The sequence below is a fragment of the Oreochromis aureus genome, linkage group 18, assembly GCF_013358895.1.
Source record: "Oreochromis aureus strain Israel breed Guangdong linkage group 18, ZZ_aureus, whole genome shotgun sequence".
NCBI classification, from domain to species: domain Eukaryota; kingdom Metazoa; phylum Chordata; class Actinopteri; order Cichliformes; family Cichlidae; genus Oreochromis; species Oreochromis aureus.
In genome coordinates, this window is record NC_052959.1 from 19,768,644 (window position 1) to 19,790,720 (window position 22,077).

The window sequence follows — 22,077 nt, forward strand, 5'->3', positions numbered from 1 at the left end:
GGTGTCCTCCTATACCATAAATCAGTAGGAGCAGATATAACCTCTCTCCTGACCTTAAGTTGTGTGTGCATGCCGGAGTGCTCTAGGAGGCACACAGTCTCCACGGGCTACTAAGGATCAAACCTCTATCAATCTACAACTAATTATAAAACTCTAAGCATATATGAGTAGATATTTCTAAGCATAAATGACAATCAACAATACAAATCTAACATTTCCCCCCTGTTGACAGTTATGCTAGAAAAGTCCCCAGTTATGATCACCTCATGTCTGACAGTGTCAATGCAAACATTTTTATGCTCAGCATCTGTAAACGTACACAGTTTGATAAATGTATTAGCAGTTATCCTATTTCTCATTGATCTCATTCAATGGCAAACTGCATCCTACAAGTGAACAAATGAATTGTTAATAGTCAAAAGAGAAATTAACATTTTCAAAAACACTCCAGCTTGGTGGTACTCCTCTTCTAGGCATGTAAATCACATGTCTCTCTGCAGAGTGGTTTAAGTTCTGCAGGGCGTCATAAATGTCTCCTCCAGTTGTTCCCATCACTGTCCATAGGACCAGAGTCCAAATGTATGTAGAATAGACATTCAAACATACCAGGTGGTTTTGTTGTTTGTCAACATGGGTCTCAGCTATCGTGAAAGCTGCAGGCCTCGTCAGCACTCAAGTTTTATGGCCTCTGCCAACCCCCATCACCTCACTTCAGGCCTTCGTCCTGGGAGGGGGATACTTATAACTCCTCCACTGTCCATTCATCTCTGCAACCCCTCTGTGGAAAGGGTGTTGGATCCAGTTGTCTTGCTGCTGTTATGATCCCAGCTGTCTTCAGTGTGTTATCGTATGCACAGTACAGTGACACAGCATTAGGTGATGTTCATAGGAAACTGCTGTCATCACCACCTTCTGGTTCCTGTGCTTTTCACAGAATCACAATGTCATCCTTGGACTCCTTCTGCGCTGTCGATGGAGCGTGGCACGCTCCCCTCATCCTTCAGGTGCCCGTCTGTTGTCCATAATCTCCTCTGTTGGCCTCTGGAAAGCCCCCTTGGCACAGCTCTCATTCCAACGCAGCTTCATGGTCCTTGCTGTGGCTCCGGAGTCTGATCTCATGATGGGCCCCAAACAGCTCGACCGCTGACCTCAACCACTGCCTGGGCTGTCAGCTATGCCTGGAATGGTTCTTGTTTCTCACTGGGCCTCTGAAGAATTCTCAGGAGATCCCTTTCAGCAATACTCTGACTGCTGCATCTGTATTTCCTTGCTAGGAGGAAAAACTTCTACTTGGAAAGCATGTAAAGCATCATCAAACCACATTCTTTAGGGCCATCAAAGCCTCATCTGAACATGGATGCACCACTTGCATAGGTTCAATACCCGTAAATGAACTGTTAATCACACAAATCACTGCAAAAATCATAGAAATCATTGTTTAATGTTAATTCTGGACCCCTCCTCTTGACGCATGGACACTCCCATGAGTCAACTCATCAAACCTAGATTCCTGTCTTAAAGAAAAAGGTTAACTAGAGCATTTCCCAGGCAACATCAAGGTGTCTCCTCCTCTGGAGCAGCACCACCCCGGACCTATAACCCTACAATAAAAGATGTTAGTGTGTTTTGCATATTAGGTTTGCTTAAAACCTGGCTCTGCTAGGACCCTGCATACACACCATCATGGCCTGGAAAACAAGATCTGGAAGTGAAATCAAACTTCACACTCGTAAACAATTGTATCATAAGAGTAATAAAGCATTCAGCATCAGCAAGACAAGTATCATGTGCAGGTTTTCTCAAATCAGTAAACTACAATTATTACCATAATTCGCCCCAGACATGGATCATCCCATGTATTTGGTCAACATTAATGTATTCGGTGACTTCCCTTAAGCAAAGTCACTCCACTCATTTTATCACTAGGAGCTCAGTAGTGGCCAGCTAATGAGCCCCATATTCAACTATTCCATAAACACTGCATCTCTTATTTGCTTTCTCATGTCACTTGTCCGCTTCTGCTGAATCCTCTACATGCACTCTTAGAAAAACAAACATTAGCAACACACATGGACAATCCTGGTGGTCAGGCACAAGTTGACAGGTTCCAGAGGTGCTATAAAAGACCATAAAGTTAGCCATCCGCAGCTGTGAAAAGAAGTGACACTAGTTTCAACACAGGAAATGTCACACACTATATTCACTTCTCCCCTGTAATAGTCAACATTTTCCCAACAACACAGTGTAACAGCATCACCGACTCATAACCTGTAAACACAGTTTTCTTCACACATAAACCCAGAAATCCTGTAGTAGAAAGAACATTAACCAGCTGTCCTGGTATAAATCACATGGTCAAATCACATGAAGAACTATAATGCTGTAGAAAAGAAAATGCAAATGTTAGCGCTGCGCAGGTGTATACACACTTTGTCACAGTTACCTCTGTGAGCAACACAACGTAGTGAATAACACCCCTGGTAGATGCACAGACACAGAAAGTGGCATTTAAAAGGTTAAATCATCATGCAACCTCGAATGTTGCTGTCATCTTTCTGCTCCTGCAAAAAGAAACACATAGATTCATCCGCACCTTTGTCAGGTGGGGGTTAACTTCACACAGTCGTGTTACATCAGTAAAGTCTTGTCAGCTTTTGTCAGCTTTTACCAGTCAGTCAGTTTTATTTTCTCTCACTCATTCATTCATGCATTCATTCTTTCTTTCTTTGCTGATAGTGGAACCTATCGTCACATTTCGTTCCCACCCTCAGCAAAATTACGTCATTTCAAAAAGAAAAAGAACTTTAGATCGGATTATCTCGCTGAATCCTTTTTTGGGCAGGGACCTATTTTCTAATTGTCCCAGATAAGTGACTTTCTCCTGAGCCCATTTTAATGTGGAGAAACTCACTTGTAACAATTTTCTCGACGATGTGTCGTATGGCGCTTTTGTTCTAATAGTGCAGATCAGCTCAAACAGAGATCATCAAACAAAACTTTCAGTGCACTGTGAAAGTAACAAAATAAAAAGGCCTTGTTAAGTCATGACACACACTCCTCATCTCAGGAGGGTAAATCATACTTCGCAACAAAAGAAAAATCATCAGCTAGATAAACTCCAAACCATCCATCAGCCGCACAACACACAACATAACCCTAATGTCTTATTAGATATGAGTTTAATCCCCATGTCTGTGCTTCTCACTCATTTAAGTCACAGACCCATCTTATTCAGTTTTTCTCTTTCCCCGTCATCATAAAACATGTGACATGTCATGTACTTCACAAAAGACGTTTGTTCTTATGTATTCAGAGTTGTGTATCTGGGTGCAGGATTCACTCGCACATCAAAACAGGAAACTCAGCGTTTTAGAGTCTCCACTCTAACAAACTCCAACACTCACTTGTGTTAGAATTCAGTCACCTTTCATTAATCTAAGAACAATCAACTAATTTGCATATCAGCTATTAACCCACCAAGTTGACAGGACAACAGAAATGCATGTTCAAAATATTATCACAAAAACAGAATTTCCCTCATACAGTAAGTTACTTGTGCTGCATCAATCAAGCAGAAAGCATCTCCCAATTTACTATATTAACAACTAAATTTATTGTCTGATCACTGGTTGGTCAAACCAGAATCCTCTTTTTTCCCACAAAAATTAAACTGTTGCCCTACAACCTAGAGAGTTAATTGTCAGCATTGGATAAATTCAGCATTTGATAACAAGTGTCTGTTAAATTTACACTATTTTAACACTGATGAGAGATAACAAGCTGATTTTCATTGCATGTGTGTTCGTGTTCTTAGGCAGGTTTAATCAATGTCTGAGGAGCTGCATCTCCAGCAGGGCATATTCTTAAAGCTGCCTTTCCTACACACTCCTCTGCTATTATTTGATCATTTTATAACTGATGTGCTATGAGTCCACTGGTCTTTACATCACACGAAGTGACTTGGACAAGGCGATAAACAGACTCACATGCTTAAGATGCTGTCTAATCTTCATGAGCTCTCTTGTGTTTGTGTTAGTATGGTTAATGCATGTTCCGCTTGTGTGTGTGATTTTGTATATGTTTCTTTTTGCAGCGTTTCAGACTCCTTCACAATTTCCCACTTAAGCAGTCAGTTTTCTTTTTCCCAGGTTTGCTAACCCAAATTTTGATTTCCCACATTAAACAACAGCATTCCTCTGTGTTCTCACCTACTCACTCTGTTGTCCTCTCCCACTTCAACAGTCCAATAGCCGGCAGTTCTCCTTCAGCTTTGTCCTGTGTTCCACTGTCTCTTCTTGCCATTTTACTCCAAAAGTGGCAAATGTCAAACTCCAACAGTCTCCTCAGTTCTCCTCAAAAGTTCTTTTCACATACACAGTGAAGTTGCAGCTTGCTGGAAACACAGTGCCATTCATCCAATCAGTCAGGATGATGGGTTTGCTCTTCTTCTCCGATGCTGTTTGTCCCCACTGCTGCTGCTTGCTGGGACTCTTTGCTCAGGACTTTGCTGCTGTCTCTTTATCTGCCATGTTATTGCTCTTTGGAACTGCATTCCTTGTCTTCATGGAGGAGTGAGAGCTCGCTTGTGAGGTTGAGGGACACATGGCGCTGTAAATAAGTTAGCCAGAAACTTGACCTGAACATTTCCAATGATGTTAACCTATAACTTTCTTCCGACTGCTGCATGTGGAAAATTGATTCAGGTCTGCTTTTCACCTGAAAGTGACAAAACTAAGACTTTGTCATTATTATTATCACTGCTTAACCAACACACATCTTTCTCTGCTTTTTGATCTCTCCTTTCTTAAAAGCAGAAAATGAGATTGTAGTTGTTCTTGGCTGATAAACACAAAACCTTTTCCCTATGATTATTTTTCATCTACAATTTAAATTTTGTCTCTTTTTTACTCTTTTTTTTTTTCTTTACAATAACTGGTGACCTGCAGAATCATCGTTCTCACAATTGGAGGCAATTACTTTTACACACCGCATACACACACTGTGACGTCAGGCACATTCACACTCACTTTTTTCATCTGCGTAAATAAATCATATGGCTGATGATATGTGCCATGGTGATCCATAAGTATGATCACAAGTTTATTTAATTATTTTTCAACCCAACAAAACAAATAAACAAAAACATGTTTATGATGCTATGAACACTCTACACACACGAGTCAAGATACAGGAAAACTGCTGTGCATCTGAAAGACGAAGCTGAACTCACGGATACGCTACATACTCGAGTTATCATAGTTCTGTTTCCCTCTCTTTGAGTTCTCAGCCAGCTCCCGATCTGATAATGTGTAGCTTGCTCATCAGCTCAGAAGAGACCGCAACGCAACCTCACACAGTGGTTGCGTGCTTTGCCCCACAGTGGCAAAGACTTGCACTTTCATATTCAATTCAGCTTCTCCATCATGTAGTTTTAGCTGTGTCATACAGGGTTCAGCATATTAGTTGTTTTCATAGGTGTACTCTATATCTCAACAATGGCTCATATTAGGATGACAGTCTTTCAAACAGGTCAAGTGCCTCTATGTACTTCATTAGTTTAAATATTTACCTATTTTACTTTATCTCATATGTGATTGTACTGAATTTGAGCAACCCTAAGTTTAATGCAGATTACTTTTAACAATTATCCACCTCAATTAAATCTATGGTCTGGGACACAGGCTGCTGTTGATCAGGGCAAGCTAAAGAATAATCTAAACACGTGTGTGTATTGGCAGTGTTGACGGGTAGTCATTTATTACAGTTGGGGTTACTCAGGTTTGCGATTAGGGCACTCTCTGGCAAAGTGACCTATTTCCCCACACCTATGACACTTTTCAGCCCTTTGCTTTTGTCCACCCCTGGGTCTCCACCTATCTCAACTTCCTCTATTCTGTCCTCTTCCAGCCTGCCCCTGGAAAAAGGTCTCGTCTGCTAAGAAGGCAGCGACCGCAGAGCTTTGTGACTTCTTCTGTGTTTCCTTGATTACTTCTTGTGCATGGCGGGTCCAGTTCATACATTCGGTGGACCCGTCAGAGTTATGATGAACATTTTGTTTCCTGATGAAATCAGCAATGGGTGGGTGAAAGCCATTCACCAGAGCATATCTTAACTGCTGCTGATGTGGGCTGGCCTTCTCCGCACACTCTCCAAGGCTGCTGTGTTTTCTGAAAACTTCTAACATTTGACATTGTCCAGTAGCCAGTTTACCCTCAAAATCCCAGTTTTTATGAGAATATAAATATCTCGCGCTGCTGGGAGTGAATTCTTGCATGAATGTGTTGTCTCCCTGTGAGGCAGACTTACTTGCTCAAGAACCCATAATAACAACAACGGCTGGCGTCACAGACCACGTGCCTGACACAGACGTACATAACAACACAAAATAGGCCTATAACTTTCTCCAGCCTACGTGAAACCGCACAGCCGTACTCAATTAAGGAGCCGTCGCTCTCTCTCTTTTTTTTTTTTTAATAAGCCTGCGACTAACCGCACGGCTCAGGTCCGCGTGAAACCCGCGCGACCGTGCTCGCGTGAACCCGCGCAGCTACAGCGCTCTTCTTTGTACAGTACTTACTTGGTGTTGCTCTTGCATTAATCTCGAATCCCGTCAATCATCATCCAGCGAGGAGAAAAAACAGACAGCTAATCCACCGGCCCAATGACGAATTCTCACGTCTCGGGACTTCACTACAGGAACTTCTATAAGTCCTGGCTGACGTCTTTCGGCGTGTCTCTTTTTCCCCTCGGTGAATGTCAATTCTAGGGATCCGGCTCGAAGGACCAATTAATGATAGGTTTGTAGCTTAAACCTATTCGCTGGAACGTTGAAGACAATGTAATTACACAGCAAAAGCATTGAACACCAAGCAGAGCTCTTTATGATTCTCGTATACGAGGGAGACCAACTGGACAACCGCCGTTCCTTCGCTTGACCCCAGTTGTTCTCGTCTGCTCCCCGTAACACTGATCTTTTATTGAGGTCACATGAATATGCATAGGTTCATTAACATACGACGTATACATACACACAAAGAGTACCGTGTGTGTGGGGGGGTCAGAGTATGAACCTGTGAAGACTCCCCAAAGCTGGTGCCAGGAGTCTAGCGGTCCATCTAAACAAAAGGCTCTTATACTTAACCAGATACAGAGTAGGTGTCCTCCTATACCATAAATCAGTAAGAGCAGATATAACCTCTCTCCTGACCTTAAGTTGTGTGTGCATGCCGGAGTGCTCTAGGAGGCACACAGTCTCCACAGGCTACTAAGGATCAAACCTCTATCAATCTACAACTAATTATAAAACTCTAAGCATATATGAGTAGATATTTCTAAGCATAAATGACAATCAACAATACAAATCTAACAGATACAAACCTTATAAGATTTATATATATCTTTTCCAGCATGCTTTATTTCATTTCTGCCACATGAAGCACCAATCATCTGTAAAATCCCTTATTTATGAAACAACTAAACCCAGTTGTAGAAACACGCATCCTTTTCTTCTTCACTCAGTCACTGAGGCTCACTAACACAGCAGCTTTCAGTGGTTTAAAAGTATCTCAGACGACTTCCCAAGTTACTCATCGGGCTTAACACTGATCCTCTATCATTGTGAAAACTGCGTCTGCTTTTAGTTCTGCTGTTGCTATTATTTCTTTGTTCTCCAAAGTACTACAGACTTGCAAACACAACATACAGTTGTCTGGAAAAATAAAGTTTTTCACAGGAATCTAATGCAGCCCTCTAAAGAAATTCAGCTAATCAAAAGCACTTTAACTGATCACCAGTAAGTGTGAGAATCTCTGGAGCATCCAGGTGTGTGTTAACAAAATGCCACGATCTTCCCAGGATTGTACACCAGCAAACTCACCTCAAGGTCAGAGAAACTGGAAAAAACCCACAAGCTACATCTCAGACTCCGTAGGCCTTAGCTAGCATATTAAATGAAGTTGAAGTTCAGGACAGTACAATCAGAAAAAGACCGACTAGGTATGGCTTTTTTTTCTTTTCTTTTTTTTTTTTGGAAAAAAAAAAAAGCTCTCCTCTCTACACCCCTTGTGTTATAAGATGTATTATAGGACATGAGATACATTTCCTGAGGTGTATATATACACTTCTAAACACTTCGTGTCTTCCAGCACGAGGCCCGGAAAAATCGAAAATGTCACGTTGTAAGATGCAGAGCCAACAAGTCTCTGTCTAAACTATTGTACTTGCGCTCAGCGTCTCGTAGCATAAAACTGAAAAAGGCGAGGGGCTACCAGACGCCGGAGACTCGCTGTTCCAACACGGCACCCACCGCTACATCCAACGCGTCGGTGGTCAATGTGATCTCTGCTGATGGAAACGGGTGGGCCAGCAGAGCAGTGTTGGCCAGTGCCGACTTCGCTGCTGAAAACGCATGGACGCGGTCTGGGGACCAGTCAACAGGGTCTAGCCGTTTTACCTTTTTTAAAGCAAGCGTAGGTCGGTTGTAACAGGTGAGCGGCCCGGGGAGGGAAACGATTATAAAAATTCACCATCCCCAGGAACTGGACGCTATCCGGCAACGAGCGCGACTCTCCAATGAAAAGCAGCCTTTCCATATCGTCAGCGACTGCGGCCGCTACAGCGCGGTGGCAGCCTTGTTTCCCTGAGCCGGAAAAAGAGAAAGGTGGCAGGCAGCAACCCGCTCTGGTGCCAAAACACTGCTGGTAGAAACAAAATCCTTTCCCGCAGTGCCGCTGTGTAGCGGTTCCTGCCATCAGCACCAGCCCATCCGCTCTGGAGAAGGCAGGTGGGGGTGTTGCCGGTAGGTTCGCAGCCAGGCCGTGCACTCCGAACGTGCTGGAAGCCAGCAGGATGCGATCCGCTTCTTCAGCCAGGGAGCGGTACTCCTGCGCCGCTAGAAACGGGGAGTTGGCGAAGCCGGTCCTCACAGCGACAGGCAGTTGTCTGAGAAAGAGATGGATGAAAAGGAATTCCCGTCGTCCGAACCGAGCAAGGACAACATGTTCTCCACCAGTTCAAGAGCCGTGCCTCCGCCCAGGCCAGACAGGGAGAGAAGTTTCTTGGCTCGCTCCGCACCGGAGAGGGTGTATCGCCACAGATGTAGGTCATTATGGGCGACATATTTACCGTGCGCGGGCGGGTCCCGAAGGAGGGCCATCGCACGGCGGGTGGCTAGCGGGTTGAGCGATGCCACCACATGATGAAATTTGTCATCAGCTGAGATGCTGTGGAGAGCAAACAGAGCCTCCACGTGGACAAACAATGACGAGGGGTTGTGGAGCCAGAAGTCCAGCGCTACGGAAAACGTAGCCGCAGTATGAGGCAGAGGGCCGGCGGTAGCTGGTTCGTCCAGGGCGATCTCCATGGGTTGCCGCGTGTTCAAGGTAGGGTCACCAATATGGAAGCATGGAACACACGACACAGGAGCTCTAGTTTTCCACTACAAATTTATTTATTTATTTATTCACTTCCATACATTAAGTGAGCATTTCGCACCCAAACACAACAGAACCCCTCCTCCAAGTTTGGGTTTGAGTGGAGCCCTCTAGTGGATCGCCACACTAAGACCTTAAGAGAAAATCTCAATGAACTGAAGCAACATTGTAAAGAGAATTATGAGAGACTCATAAATCACACAGAAAACGAAAAGGTGCCTCAACAAGCTACAGAATCACGAGGTGTTCTTAGCTTTTATCAGCGAGCCTTGTCAACACTTCCCTCCTCACATGACCGTAAGCCTTCTAGGTCCAAAAAGCATTTAAAAGAAGAAGAAATTAAGGCATAATCACATCAGGCATAATCGGTTTGTTTTAAATGGAAAACACCCCAAACCACTCAAAAGTCCTGCAGTGTTGAATAACAACATGTCTCTTGGGGTGTCTGATTTTAATCAGAGGACCAAGAACTGCCTCAGTGGACGCTTCAAGCTCGGGACACGCAGAACAGTCCATCTTTGGAGTTAGCACATTTAGTGCAGTTAGCAGACCCCTGAAAGTAAAAAAAAAAAAAAAAAATTCATTATGTTTATGACTCTATTGAGAGCAGTTATAAATATTTGGTAAATTACACTGTCTCATAGTAATAATTTCTCAAAGCAAATGTTTGGCAAATACGACCCGTGCAGTCAAGATCTGTTTCTTTTCTTCTTCTTCTTCTTCTTCTTCTTCTTCTTCTTCTTCTTCTTCTTCTTCTTTTTTTTAATTTTTTTTTTAATTTTTTTTTTTTAGTTCAGGCCAGTAAAAAGACAATTCAATGTACTGATCACGCCTGAATAAAATAGCGGTAATTAAATACATTCCCGAAATCTGCCTCCCGCTCTCTTTCAGGTTGTGCTTCTGTTTTTGATAATTGGAGGGTGTATTTCCCAGTTATCAAAGTACAATAAAAATAAAACAACCAGATTGCACATTTTGTGGCTGCGCTGCATTACAGCCGATCAAAGCTGCTGCTGACTGACAAATCCACAGAACTAACGCGCCTGGATTGGATTTCACGCTGCACAAATGTTAATCTCTTCTAAGCAACGCTCACAGAACTGTTTAACACAACTGCGAAGTGTTTTGTTTTGTAATATTAGTTTAGCTGCTGATGGCAAACATACAGGCGCGCTGCAGGTTGCGGTCCCGTTCATGGGCTGACACTCGGGGTGGCACTTGATGCAGGTTTTATTCACAGCTGTCTCGCGCGGCTCTCTGCAAAAAATAAATAAATAGACAATAACAAAGTATGACACAACCTGTCTGAAACTGTTACATGTGGTTTTTTTTTTCAACTGTAAGCACGTCGAGATTCTTTGTTTGACAGAGGTCTCTGAAGATAAACAGATGTGAGCGACTGTGCTGTTTTACCTCCAGTGTTTGTCTTAAATCCACTGGAGACTGAACTTCAAAATGCTTCGGATCATATCTGCTTTGCTTTTTCTGTCAATTAATCCTCAGGCTCGTCTAGCATCAAAGTCTTGGAAATACAAAAATAGACTCTGAAGGAGTGAACTGTACAGCATGGAGACCTGTTGTGTTTTTAGCTTGTTTGTTTTTCAAAGCTTAATAAAGGCAGTCAGAGAGATGCCTCCCTCACCCCTCCAGGATGTTGCAGGAGTCGACACAGCTCCCGTCGCGCTTGTAGTCACGGCACGAAATGCACATCCTGGGGCCCGGACCCCAGCAGCCGTCCGCCGTGCACTTCTTGTCGCAAGTGTCGTTTCTCAGAGCTGAAACCCAAACACACAATCTCAGCGAGAACTCTTTCCCGCATAATTATCCAATTTTGAAATTAGGCTCCTGTAATTAAATATTGCTCGTGCAGCGCATAATCAAAATTAACAACAATAGCAGAGATGCGACTGAAGTCAGTGTGAGACAAACAGAATTTACCGCAGGTGGCAGCGTTGGCATTGCCCTTTACATAAACACTTTGGTGTGGTGATTTGAAAAGCTTCTGCCAGTGCTTTGCATCGGTGTAACAGAGTTCAGAGTTCTTAGAGACAAACACATCTCCATCACTGATTTCTCTGAGGGACCTCAGGCCCAGGTGTGTGATATGGAGCCCAGCCACAACCAAACTGCTGCTTCCGCTAACAAATAGGAAACGGGAACAAAATAAGAAGAAGAAAAAAAGAAAACATTTTGTGACAGGGTTGAATAACACTCATGTTGTGTAAAACTCATTTCTTCCTGGTGACACTGCGGTTTGAATCAACAGGGGGTCTTTACAAGGAACATACCGTTTAGTTCTCCCCCAAATGACCTCCAGATTCTCAAAAGGACTCAGTGAGCTCATGGTATCTGGCCACGTATCAATCCACAGGTACCCTGAAGCAACAAGGTTTGTTAACTGTAAAACCGTTTAGAGGCACGCATTTAGATGCATGACTCAGCCCTTACGCAGTCTTACCAGTAATTTCTTTAACCGTCTTAAACACATTAAGCTGCTCAGGATCCATCTTTGGTGTTTTAGTATATTCATCCCTGAAAATGAGAAAATAAACTGTACTCACTGCTGGTAAAGGTGATCGAGCACAAAGGCGCCAATGCTAATCATACCTCAGACTTACCCATAAATCGATGTGACGATGATGTCAATGTTACCATTGATTATGGTGCAGTTTTCAAAGGAGTTGATGTTTGTGGCATTGATAGACAGAACGTCAGCCAATTCTCCTGTTCCAATTCCATTACACACTAAAACATATTTAAAAAAAAAATACTAGTTAATAACAATAGTTAATCATAATAGTTTCTCATAGATCTTGGTCCATATTAATGTGATAGCATCACACAGTTATTGCCGATTTGTCATTTCAGTACAGCGAACTCACGTTCAAGAGTCTAATTTCAGATAATTTGAGTTTTGTGATGTGAAATATTATCTCGCTAGAAGCAACCATCACAAGATGGGTACATGGTGGTCATAAAGGGAAGACATTGTCAGCTGCAGCATTAATTGCCTAGAGCTCTGCAGCTAACTGGGTATTTTCTCTGTAGATCAGCAGTTTCTGATATACTCTGAGCAACCCGTCTGGCTGCAATAAACATGGTGCGATTAAAATCACTAAAATCTTTCCTGTTCTGATGCTCGCTTCAGCAGGTCATCTTGAACATTTTAACAAGTCGGTGTATAAAATCTGGCCGATGAGTTTTCACCAAAACAATACCATTTGCTTTTTCTTTTTTTTTCTTTTTTAAAAATCATCTCAGTTGTTTAAAATGCCGTAAAATGACTGAGTTTAATAAAAATGTTGTTCAGTTGTACTGTACTGCATCTGTGTTCTTCTGAATATAAAACCAAACAGAAATAGCTTAAGGATGAGTGACATGTCTTTGAAATTGAAATCTTATGTGCATTTAGTGCATGTGTCTAATGTGCATTCATTATAAAGATTCAACTTGGCAGGAGTTATATACATTTCCATTAGCACTTACAGTGTGGTAAACATGCTGCCGTCCCAACGTTTTGAAGTTGTTTGCATCAAGTTAAAAACAATAAAAATAATCGGTTTGGACATTTGTTTGTTTTTCTGCACTATTTTCAGGGGTTAAATAATTTTAATTATTGCATTCTGTCGTACTTACATTTTACAACTTAACCTCTGTGAAAACAACATTGTAAGAAATTGTCTTTAGTCTTATTCAAGTTTCACCACTACAAACACGTTTTATTTTTTGTACACTGTGAGAAATATTTGTCCAGATTGAACAGTAACAACTTATCGTCCTACCTTTTGGACACAGCCCATCACACTTGGCGCACTTCCTGACTCCTCCTACCTCCACCTCATACGTGTTACCGCTGCACATCCGCAAACATGCTCCGTAATCAGAAATAATATAATTACCTGAAAAAATATGCAAAATACAAGCTGCTGCTGATGATAATGATAATCTCATATTCATCGTGCACTGGATAGATATCAAATCGTCTTAAAATCATAAATAAAATATCTGGAAAAAAATCAAAAGAACTAAAAAAATTTTTGCAGCAAATAATCTTTTATTAGTTATACAGCAGTTTAACTAGCGATGAATAATGATGATAGAATATAAACACAGAAATACAGGGACAGACCTGTGCAAGTTAAAATGATAAAAAGCAGCATTAACACACTCTCACTCATTTGCTTTTCTTGTTTAGACAGTTTAAAATTAAACTTGGACAAACTGTAACGACTGAATGTCTAACAACCCTGAAGGACAACCTGGGCGACTGTTCAGCAAGTCAGCATGCCGCAATGTGGAACAAAAGGTTCATACTGGGGACTGGAACCCACTACTTTACTTTTATCTATCTTGACCAGGGGTCCCCAATCCCAGTCCACGAGGGCCGGTGTCCCTGCAGGTTTTAGATGTGTCCTTGATCCATCACAGCTGATTTAAATGGATAAATTACCTTCTCAACATGCCTTGAAGTTCTCCAGAGGCCTGGTAATGAACTAATCATGTGATTCAGGTGTCTTGACCCAGGGTGAGAACTAAAACCTGCAGGGACACCGGCCCTCGCGGACTGGGATTGGGGACCCCTGATCTTGACTGTCGAGAAGTAGCTACAATGCACGTTTAAATGTATGCTAACGTAATATATCTGTCTAGGATTAAAAGTTTAACAGAAATAGGCAAAAAAAAACTAAAATAAAAAAACAAAAATTTATCTAGTAAAAGCCGGCCTTACGTGGGCAGCTTTTGACACAGGTGGCTCCGAAGCTGTACTTTCCATGCGGATTAGGAACCAGCTGGTACAGGTTGGGGTCGTAACGCAGAAGGCTTGGGCAGGAGTCCTTACACACCCCATTATCCTGGAAGTCCCGACAGGCCTGCAGCACAAACAAGCGTCATCTAGCACACTGGGACCAAAACAGAGCCCCGCACTAATGATAACACTGCATTCCTTTATCACAGCCTTGGCTTAATACTCATAGCTGCACAGAGAGGCAGAACAGACGCTGTTATTCAAGGCACTGCCAAGTGAAAGATCTAATCAGACGTTCCACATCTCATCTCTACTGAAACCAATAACAAACTTCTGATGATAAAAACTAATGACTGAGTGAGAGCTTTATTCTGTTGGAAGGTCTTCTTCAAGAACTTATGGAGTAGCAGAATTACGTAGTGTAGTGTTACACTTAGGAACAGTTTTTTATTAGATTTCGTGACTTTGTGTTGGTTTCTGTTTGACTGTGAGCCTTAGAAAATAGGCATATTCAGCCTGACAAACATGTTTTGAGGTCGATGTCTGTGGGAGACCACAGTGGTAACATTGCAAACAAATGCACTCACCGGGTTCACCTGTTCAACTGCTCGTTATTTAGTACATTTAGACATGTAGACGTGGTCAGGGCGACTTGCTGAAGTTCGAAATGACGAAGAAATGTGAGTCAAGAGACAGGCTGGTATGAGACAGGCTGGTCTGAGTAAATTAGGTCCTGTTGATCTACTGGGATTTTCAAACATGACAATCTCTAGAGTTTCAAGAGAATGGTCTCAAAATTAGAAAATACCCAGTGAGCAGCAATCATCAGTGCTTAAAAATATGAGATTAGAGGCCAGGTTAACTCAAAAAACCACTTGTTACAACCAAGGTATGCAGAAGAGCATCTACAAACGCACAACACGTCGAATTTGAAGAAGATGTGGTAGGGCAGCAGAAGACCATATCGGCTGTTACTCCTATTAGCTAAAAACAGGAAAATGAGGGTACAATTCAAACAAGGTTCACCAAAATCGAACAAAAGAAAAATGTTGCCTCAGAAAAAGTCTTGATTTCTGCACCAACATTCAGATGGTAGAGTCAGAATTTGGGCACAAACCACATGTAAATATGGATCATTTTCATCGGTTAACAATGACAGTGAGTTCACTGTACTGAGATGACAGATCCACAGTAATTGTGTGATGCTATCATGTCAGCATGAACCAAAATCTCTTTAGAAAGTTTCTAGTACCTTGTAAAATCAATGCCATGAATAATTACGGTTGTCTGAAGGCAAAAGGGGATCCCGCCTATATTAGAAAGGCATTACTAAAACATTGGCTGGCAAACACAGGCCTCGGTCACATGTTTATACGATATCACACGGTAACATTAAAAGTGTCTTTGTCTCACCAGACAGTCTTCAGCTCTGGGTCCCGTGCACCCCGCGGCACAATTCTCATTGCAACAGTCGCTTGGTGAAGGTCCTTTGCACCTTCTAGAGCACTGCTGGGCACAGTTCAGCTTTGTCACTGGAGATGAGAGCAGCAGAAGTTGAGTGGAGTGTCCAAGCCCAGGAATGAATTTGTTCTGCTTTTGATTCTAATGCCCTATCACCACCGTGCAGTACAGTACTTTAAACATGTTCAAATTATGAAAAATTGGAGGATTGTTTTACTTTGCTGTTGTTTGCAGTGAATAAGCAAACACTTGATAAAACAGGGCTTACAAGTCTGACAGTTTTCAGGACCAGGTGCCCAACATGAGCCATTGAAGCAGCTCGAGTCACATTTTCTACCTGTTAAAAAAGAAACATTGCAAAGCACCAACTTAAAAACCTTTTAACTCGCAACAAATTATATCTTTGTCTTCTGGTGTAAAGTAATACTTACAATTTTTGTTTTTGCTAGGAGTTGGATCAATGCTGATGGTGCCAACATTAACAATATCGGACCATTGGATTGTTTCCACATTGCACAGCTGGTTGTTAAAAAATTTTACTCCTCCTTTAAGAATTTCTGCAAAAAGAAAACTTCATATTAACTACTACGTACACGTGCACATGTTGGAGTATTTACATATTTTGTAATAACACTGGCTGAGTGTCAAATAAAACCTGATTATTTAGGGGTCAACCTACCTGTCAGGCTGGTCAGAAGAAGCTGATCGGGGCCCTTATTTGCAGATTTGTTATAATTGAAAATCACAGAAAGAGCAAAACTTCCATCAAAGAGAGAATGGCCTCGAATGATGCGCAGGTTCTCCAGAGGAATCCTGGATACTGTATTGAGGGCGATCAGGACGTAGCCACCAACTTCTTTGATTGACTGGAAGAAAAAAAAAAAGACAAACTTGGTTTTGAATTAAAAAAAGAAAAACCTTTATTTTCTGAACGACCTGCATTTGTACATTTACATTAATGTTTTAAAAGAAAACTGTGAAACTGGTGGTCCATAACACTGGTAGACAAAGCCCTATTTTTATTGTGCTAGAGTCACATTCAGTTTGACTGATAGAGGTGTGTAAATTAATGTTCAGAAGCACAGGGACACCTGCACATTACACCTAAATGAGCTTGTCAGGGGTTGTGTGTGGAGGCGTGGAAGAAATGACCCAAACGCAGGACTCACGGTGCAGAAATGAGGGTTTATTGGAGCAGGTGAACGAACAAAGCAGGAACGATAGGACTGACTGGCTGACTGAAAGACTGAGTGGCTGGCTGAATAACCGAGCACTAACGGAAACGACAACATAACGTTAATGACACGACAAGGAACGAGTAGAAACAGAGGACTTAAATACACAGACTGATGAGGATGACAATGAGAGACCGGTGAGTACACAGCTGAACACAATCTGGCTAATGACACGAGACGAACTGACACAGGAAAAGCAGGAAGTGAGAACATGGGAGTGGCAAAATAAACTGAACATGAACAGAACTGAATCACTGGGTCACCGACCCAGGAACCCTGACAGTACCCCCCCCTTCAAAGGCCGGCACCCGACGGCCAAAAGAAAGAAAAACCAGAACAGGGCGGGCGGAGGGGGCCCAGGACAGAGGGACGGAGTCCAAAATAAAAACTGTTCAGGTGGCTGGCCACGTGGCCATGTGGCGGTGGCCACTGAGAAGGTCCGGTGGGGGGCCGCGAGGAAGACGGCGGCGGCCACTGAGAAGGTCCGGTGGGCGGCCGCGAGGAAGACGGCGGCGGCCACTGAGAAGGTCCGGTGGGCGGCCGCGAGGAAGACTGCGGCGACGTCCAGAACGTGGCTTGGGCGACGGCGTGGCAGCCGCAGGACCAGGCGAGGCTAACGCAGAGGCAGAAGCCGGACCGTGCGAAGCCGAGGCTGGACCAGGCGACGGCATGGAAGCCGGCGGTGACGGAGCAACAGCTTCGGAGGCTGGGCCAGTAGGCGCGGAGGCCTCTGGCTGGAGACAGGCTGGGCCAGTAGGCGCGGAGGCCTCTGGCTGGAGACAGGCTGGGCCAGTAGGCGCGGAGGCCTCTGGCTGGAGACAGGCTGGGCCAGTAGGCGCGGAGGCCTCTGGCTGGAGACAGGCCGGGCCAGCAGGTGCGGAAACCCCTGGCTGAGGAGCGGGAGAGCTCACAGCTGGCTCTGGATGCTGTGGCTGCAGGTCCGGGAACTGAACAGGATGGTGAATGAGTGACTGGACTACAGAAGGCTGGGCGACAGGCTGGAGGACAGGAGACTGGAGGACAGGAGACTGAGCTATAGAGGACTGGAGGACAGGAGGAGACTGAGCTACAGAGGACTGGAGGACAGGAGGAGACTGAGCTACAGGGGACTGGAGGACAGGAGGAGACTGAGCTACAGGGGACTGGAGGACAGGAGGAGACTGAGCTACAGGGGCCTGGAGGACAGGAGCAGACTGGACTACGGGGGCCTGGAGGACAGGAGCAGACTGGACTACGGGGGCCTGGAGGACAGGAGCAGACTGGACTACGGGGGCCTGGAGGACAGGAGCAGACTGGACTACGGGTGACTGGACAGGAACAGACTGGGGAGCAGGCGAGTGAACTGACTGAACTGGAAGCTGAACAGCAGGCAAGTGAACTGACTGAAGTGGAGGCTGAACAGCAGGCAAGTGAACTGACTGAAGTGGAGGCTGAACAGCAGGCAAGTGAACTGACTGAACTGGAAGCTGAACAGCAGGCAAGTGAACTGACTGGGCCGGAGGCTGAACAGCAGGTGAGGGAACTGACTGGGCTGGAGGCTGAACAGCAGGTGAGGGAACTGACCGGAGTGGGGATGCTAAGGGACGAACAGAGGTGGGTGAGGCTGACGACGGAGCTGAGGTTGGTGTGGCTAATGGCTGAGCTACAGACTGAGCTAGTGACGGAGATAAAGCTACAGCCTGGGCTAGTAAAGCTGGTGCCTGAGCAGGGGAAACCTCAGCTAGCCTAACCAGGGATAGTGCAAGGGCGTGAAAGGCTGGATCAGGAGGTGGCTGAAGTGGTGGACTGACAGGTGGAGAGGCTAACTCTTCTGAGCCTTTAGGGAGGTCAGGCTGAGTTCTGGCTGCCCTCAGCCTGGGCGCTGGGACAGGCACGGGAGGTGGCTGGACACCAGTCACCCCCACCCGAGAAACAGGAGCGGGTGTGGAGGTAGACTGGGTCGCAGCTGCCCTCCTCCTGGTAGCTGGCACTGGTGTGGGTGTGGAAATAGTGACTGGGTGTGTGATGCTGGCGGGTTTATCAGGGATTGTTCTGGTCTTTCTGCCACCACTATTTACAGTCTTTGGGGATGCAGAGCAGAAAAAATCTTCCCAGTCCACAGAATCCTCCAGGAGGGAAACATCCCATGAATCAGAGATGGGTTTATTAATGGTTTTGAGTGAAGAATCAAATGCGGGTGGAAAACAGTCACTTGAACTCACCACCGGGAATGGCTGGAAATAGTCCATTTTATGGCGGCGTGTGCGCCGCTTTCTCCGGGAAGAGGAAGTGGGCGGGGTACACATCCGAGCCTCTGGCGCGGGAGCCTCTGTTGAGCCGAGGTGGAAGGCGGAGCCGCTGTGCCGTGGCGAGGTTGAAGGTCCGGTGAATGAGGCAGATGGCGTGTGAGCGAGGAGCAGACCCGCGAGGGAGGGAGCTGCCGAAGCGCGGCACGAAACGCCCACTCTCCGCGGCAGATGCTCCGGTGCAGGTGGGGCAACAGGTGGGAGAACGCGGCGTCTCCGAGGCCCGCCCAGAGCCAGGCGAGTGCCCTCGAAGATGTGCTCTCGCTCCGCGAAGAGCCGCTGTTTCTCCTTGAGCTTCTCCGTCCAAATGGAGAGCGCTGCCTCCTGCCGCTCAAAAAGGTCCGAGTCCGCTGGGTCAAAAGCGGGTCGTGTCATTCTGTCAGGGGTTGTGTGTGGAGGCGTGGAAGAAATGACCCAAACGCAGGACTCACGGTGCAGAAATGAGGGTTTATTGGAGCGGGTGAACGAACAAAGCAGGAACGATAGGACTGACTGGCTGACTGAAAGACTGAGTGGCTGGCTGAATAACCGAGCACTAACGGAAACGACAACATAACGTTAATGACACGACAAGGAACGAGTAGAAACAGAGGACTTAAATACACAGACTGATGAGGATGACAATGAGAGACCGGTGAGTACACAGCTGAACACAATCTGGCTAATGACACGAGATGAGCTGACACAGGAAAAGCAGGAAGTGAGAACATGGGAGTGGCAAAATAAACTGAACATGAACAGAACTGAATCACTGGGTCACCGACCCAGGAACCCTGACAGAGCTGCTTAGCGATGGAAAAATACCATGAAGCTCCCAGCACACAGGATTTTATGCTGATATTAATACCAGAGGATGTTTAAACCTCCTCTGGCAGAGTGTTGGTGACTTTTGCACACCGTGCTCCTCAGGTATCGGCGTCCTCGGCCTCTAACTTGCCACTTTCAGGCTGACTTGCAGTGATTCTTAAACACTTTCACTTTCCAATGACAGCACATAGAGTTGATGGTGTAATATCAAGGAGGGAAGAAATGTCACAAACTGAATTGTTGCAATAGTGGGATCCTAAAATAGTATCAAAGTCAAATTCAGTGTTTTCTTTAGAATGACCCATTCTTTCACAAATCTTTGTAAATGCTAGTGATGGGATTTCCGGCTCTTTTTAGAGAACCGACTCTTTCGGCTCGGCTCACTAAAAAGAGCCGGCTCTTTCGGCTCCCAACCGGCTCTTCAGGCTGTTTTGTTGCTTTAATTAATTTATTATTAACAACAATATAAAATTATGCACAAAAGGAATTACTAATGTAAAAAAACGTGGTGTTATTTATATATATTTTTATATATAAATATATACGGTGGCCCCTAGCGACAAAGCATGTACAAACTCCAAAACACATTTCTAGCATTAACTGAACTTCCAAAACAGAGCTACTTAGATCACTTAAATTACACAATTGAAAGCATATGTGTATTGTTTGTGTATTTATACACAAGCACTCATATATATATTCAAATAATTTAAAAAAAATGTTCATTTACCTGTTACTACCACGCACCAAATCCGGTCGTTGGTACTTCCTGGCTTGTGTAGCCACTAGGTAACAAAAGCTCAACACTGCCTCTAGCATCCTGGAGCACTTCTGTTGTGTTTTGTACGTGTTTTGGAGTTTGTACGCGCTTCGGAGTTTGTACGTGTTTTGGAGTTTGTACGTGCTTTGTCTCTAGGAGCCACCGTAAATATACTTTTATTTATTCACTCCACATAAAATAAATAAATCATATAATACAAAAACCAACTATTTACATTTCAACTTTTAAATATTTAAATAGTCCTTTATCATCCGCAACTGAAAATAGTTCTAATGTGACGTTGTTGTCCCTGGCTCTCTTTCTCTCTCTTTCCCTCCGGTTCTGTTTCTGTGCTACTGCGAGTGTAACTACCCCCCCCCCCTTTTCCCAGCGCAAAGCACAAGGCTCGCGTGCGCAGTGAACCGGAAAAAAAAGTGCGAGAGAGAAAGAGGAAAAAAAAACAAAACAACAACCCACAGCTCCCAATAAGGAGCCGGCTTGCGTCGTTCATTTCAAAGAGTCGGCTCTAAGAGCCGTTTCATTCGCGTCCGGCACATCACTAGTAAATGTAGACTGCATTGCTAGGCGTTCGATTTTATACGCCTGTTGCAATGGCACTGAAAACACTTGGGTTCAAAGATTAAGAGGTGTGGCCCAAATACTTATCAGAATCAGAATCAGAATCAGAATACTTTATTGATCCCTTGGGGAAATTATTTTTCGTTACAGTGCTCCATTATAAACAAACATTAACAAAGACAGACAATACACTAAGAATAGCACAATATATACAGGCATATATATACATAAAAGTCACTTATTAATAAATAGTTGAAAAGAACATGTGCAAGAAGGGTGTAGCTGTTGCAGTAAACAGTGTGTTAAGTGGATGAGTTGTACAGGGAGATAGCCACAGGCAAGAATGATTTCCTGTGTCGTTCAGTGGTGCTTTTCGGTAATCTCACTCTCTCACTGAATGTGCTCCTGTGACTGACCAGCATGTCATGGACTGGAGGTGTTATCCAACATTGTCTGTATCTTGGACAACATCCGCCTCTCCGACACCACCTTGAGGGAGTCCAGCTCCATCCCCACAACATTACTGGCCTTACGAATCAGTTTATCGAGTCTGTTGGCATCTGCGACCCTCAGCCTGCTCCCCCAGCATGCAACAGCATAGAGGATCACACTGGCCACAACAGACTCGTAGAAAATCCTGAGCATTTTCTGGCAGATGTTGAAGGACCTCAGTCGCCTCAAAAAATAGAGACGACTCTGGCCCTTTCTGTAAAGTGCTGTGGTGTTTTTAGCCCAGTCCAGTTTATTGTCAATGTGTACTCCAAGGTATTTA

General features: G+C 44.3%; 1 protein-coding gene across 1 annotated transcript in view; it reads right to left on the minus strand.

Moving 5' to 3' along the window:
* Positions 1-9,424: 9,424 nt before the first annotated feature.
* LOC120434466 (epidermal growth factor receptor-like) overlaps positions 9,425-22,077 on the minus strand; it is a 71,770-nt gene continuing 59,117 nt past the window's right edge. Inside the window, exons 3-15 of the mRNA XM_039602607.1 lie at positions 16,319-16,505; positions 16,071-16,196; positions 15,908-15,976; positions 15,592-15,710; positions 14,161-14,302; positions 13,214-13,330; positions 12,050-12,176; positions 11,890-11,963; positions 11,720-11,807; positions 11,370-11,569; positions 11,074-11,206; positions 10,598-10,688; positions 9,425-9,984 (exon numbers count right to left, since the gene is read on the minus strand). Coding sequence (XP_039458541.1) covers positions 9,919-9,984; positions 10,598-10,688; positions 11,074-11,206; positions 11,370-11,569; positions 11,720-11,807; positions 11,890-11,963; positions 12,050-12,176; positions 13,214-13,330; positions 14,161-14,302; positions 15,592-15,710; positions 15,908-15,976; positions 16,071-16,196; positions 16,319-16,505 — 1,539 coding nt within the window. The 3' untranslated portion in view covers positions 9,425-9,918. The remainder of the gene's footprint in view (positions 9,985-10,597; positions 10,689-11,073; positions 11,207-11,369; positions 11,570-11,719; positions 11,808-11,889; positions 11,964-12,049; positions 12,177-13,213; positions 13,331-14,160; positions 14,303-15,591; positions 15,711-15,907; positions 15,977-16,070; positions 16,197-16,318; positions 16,506-22,077) is intronic.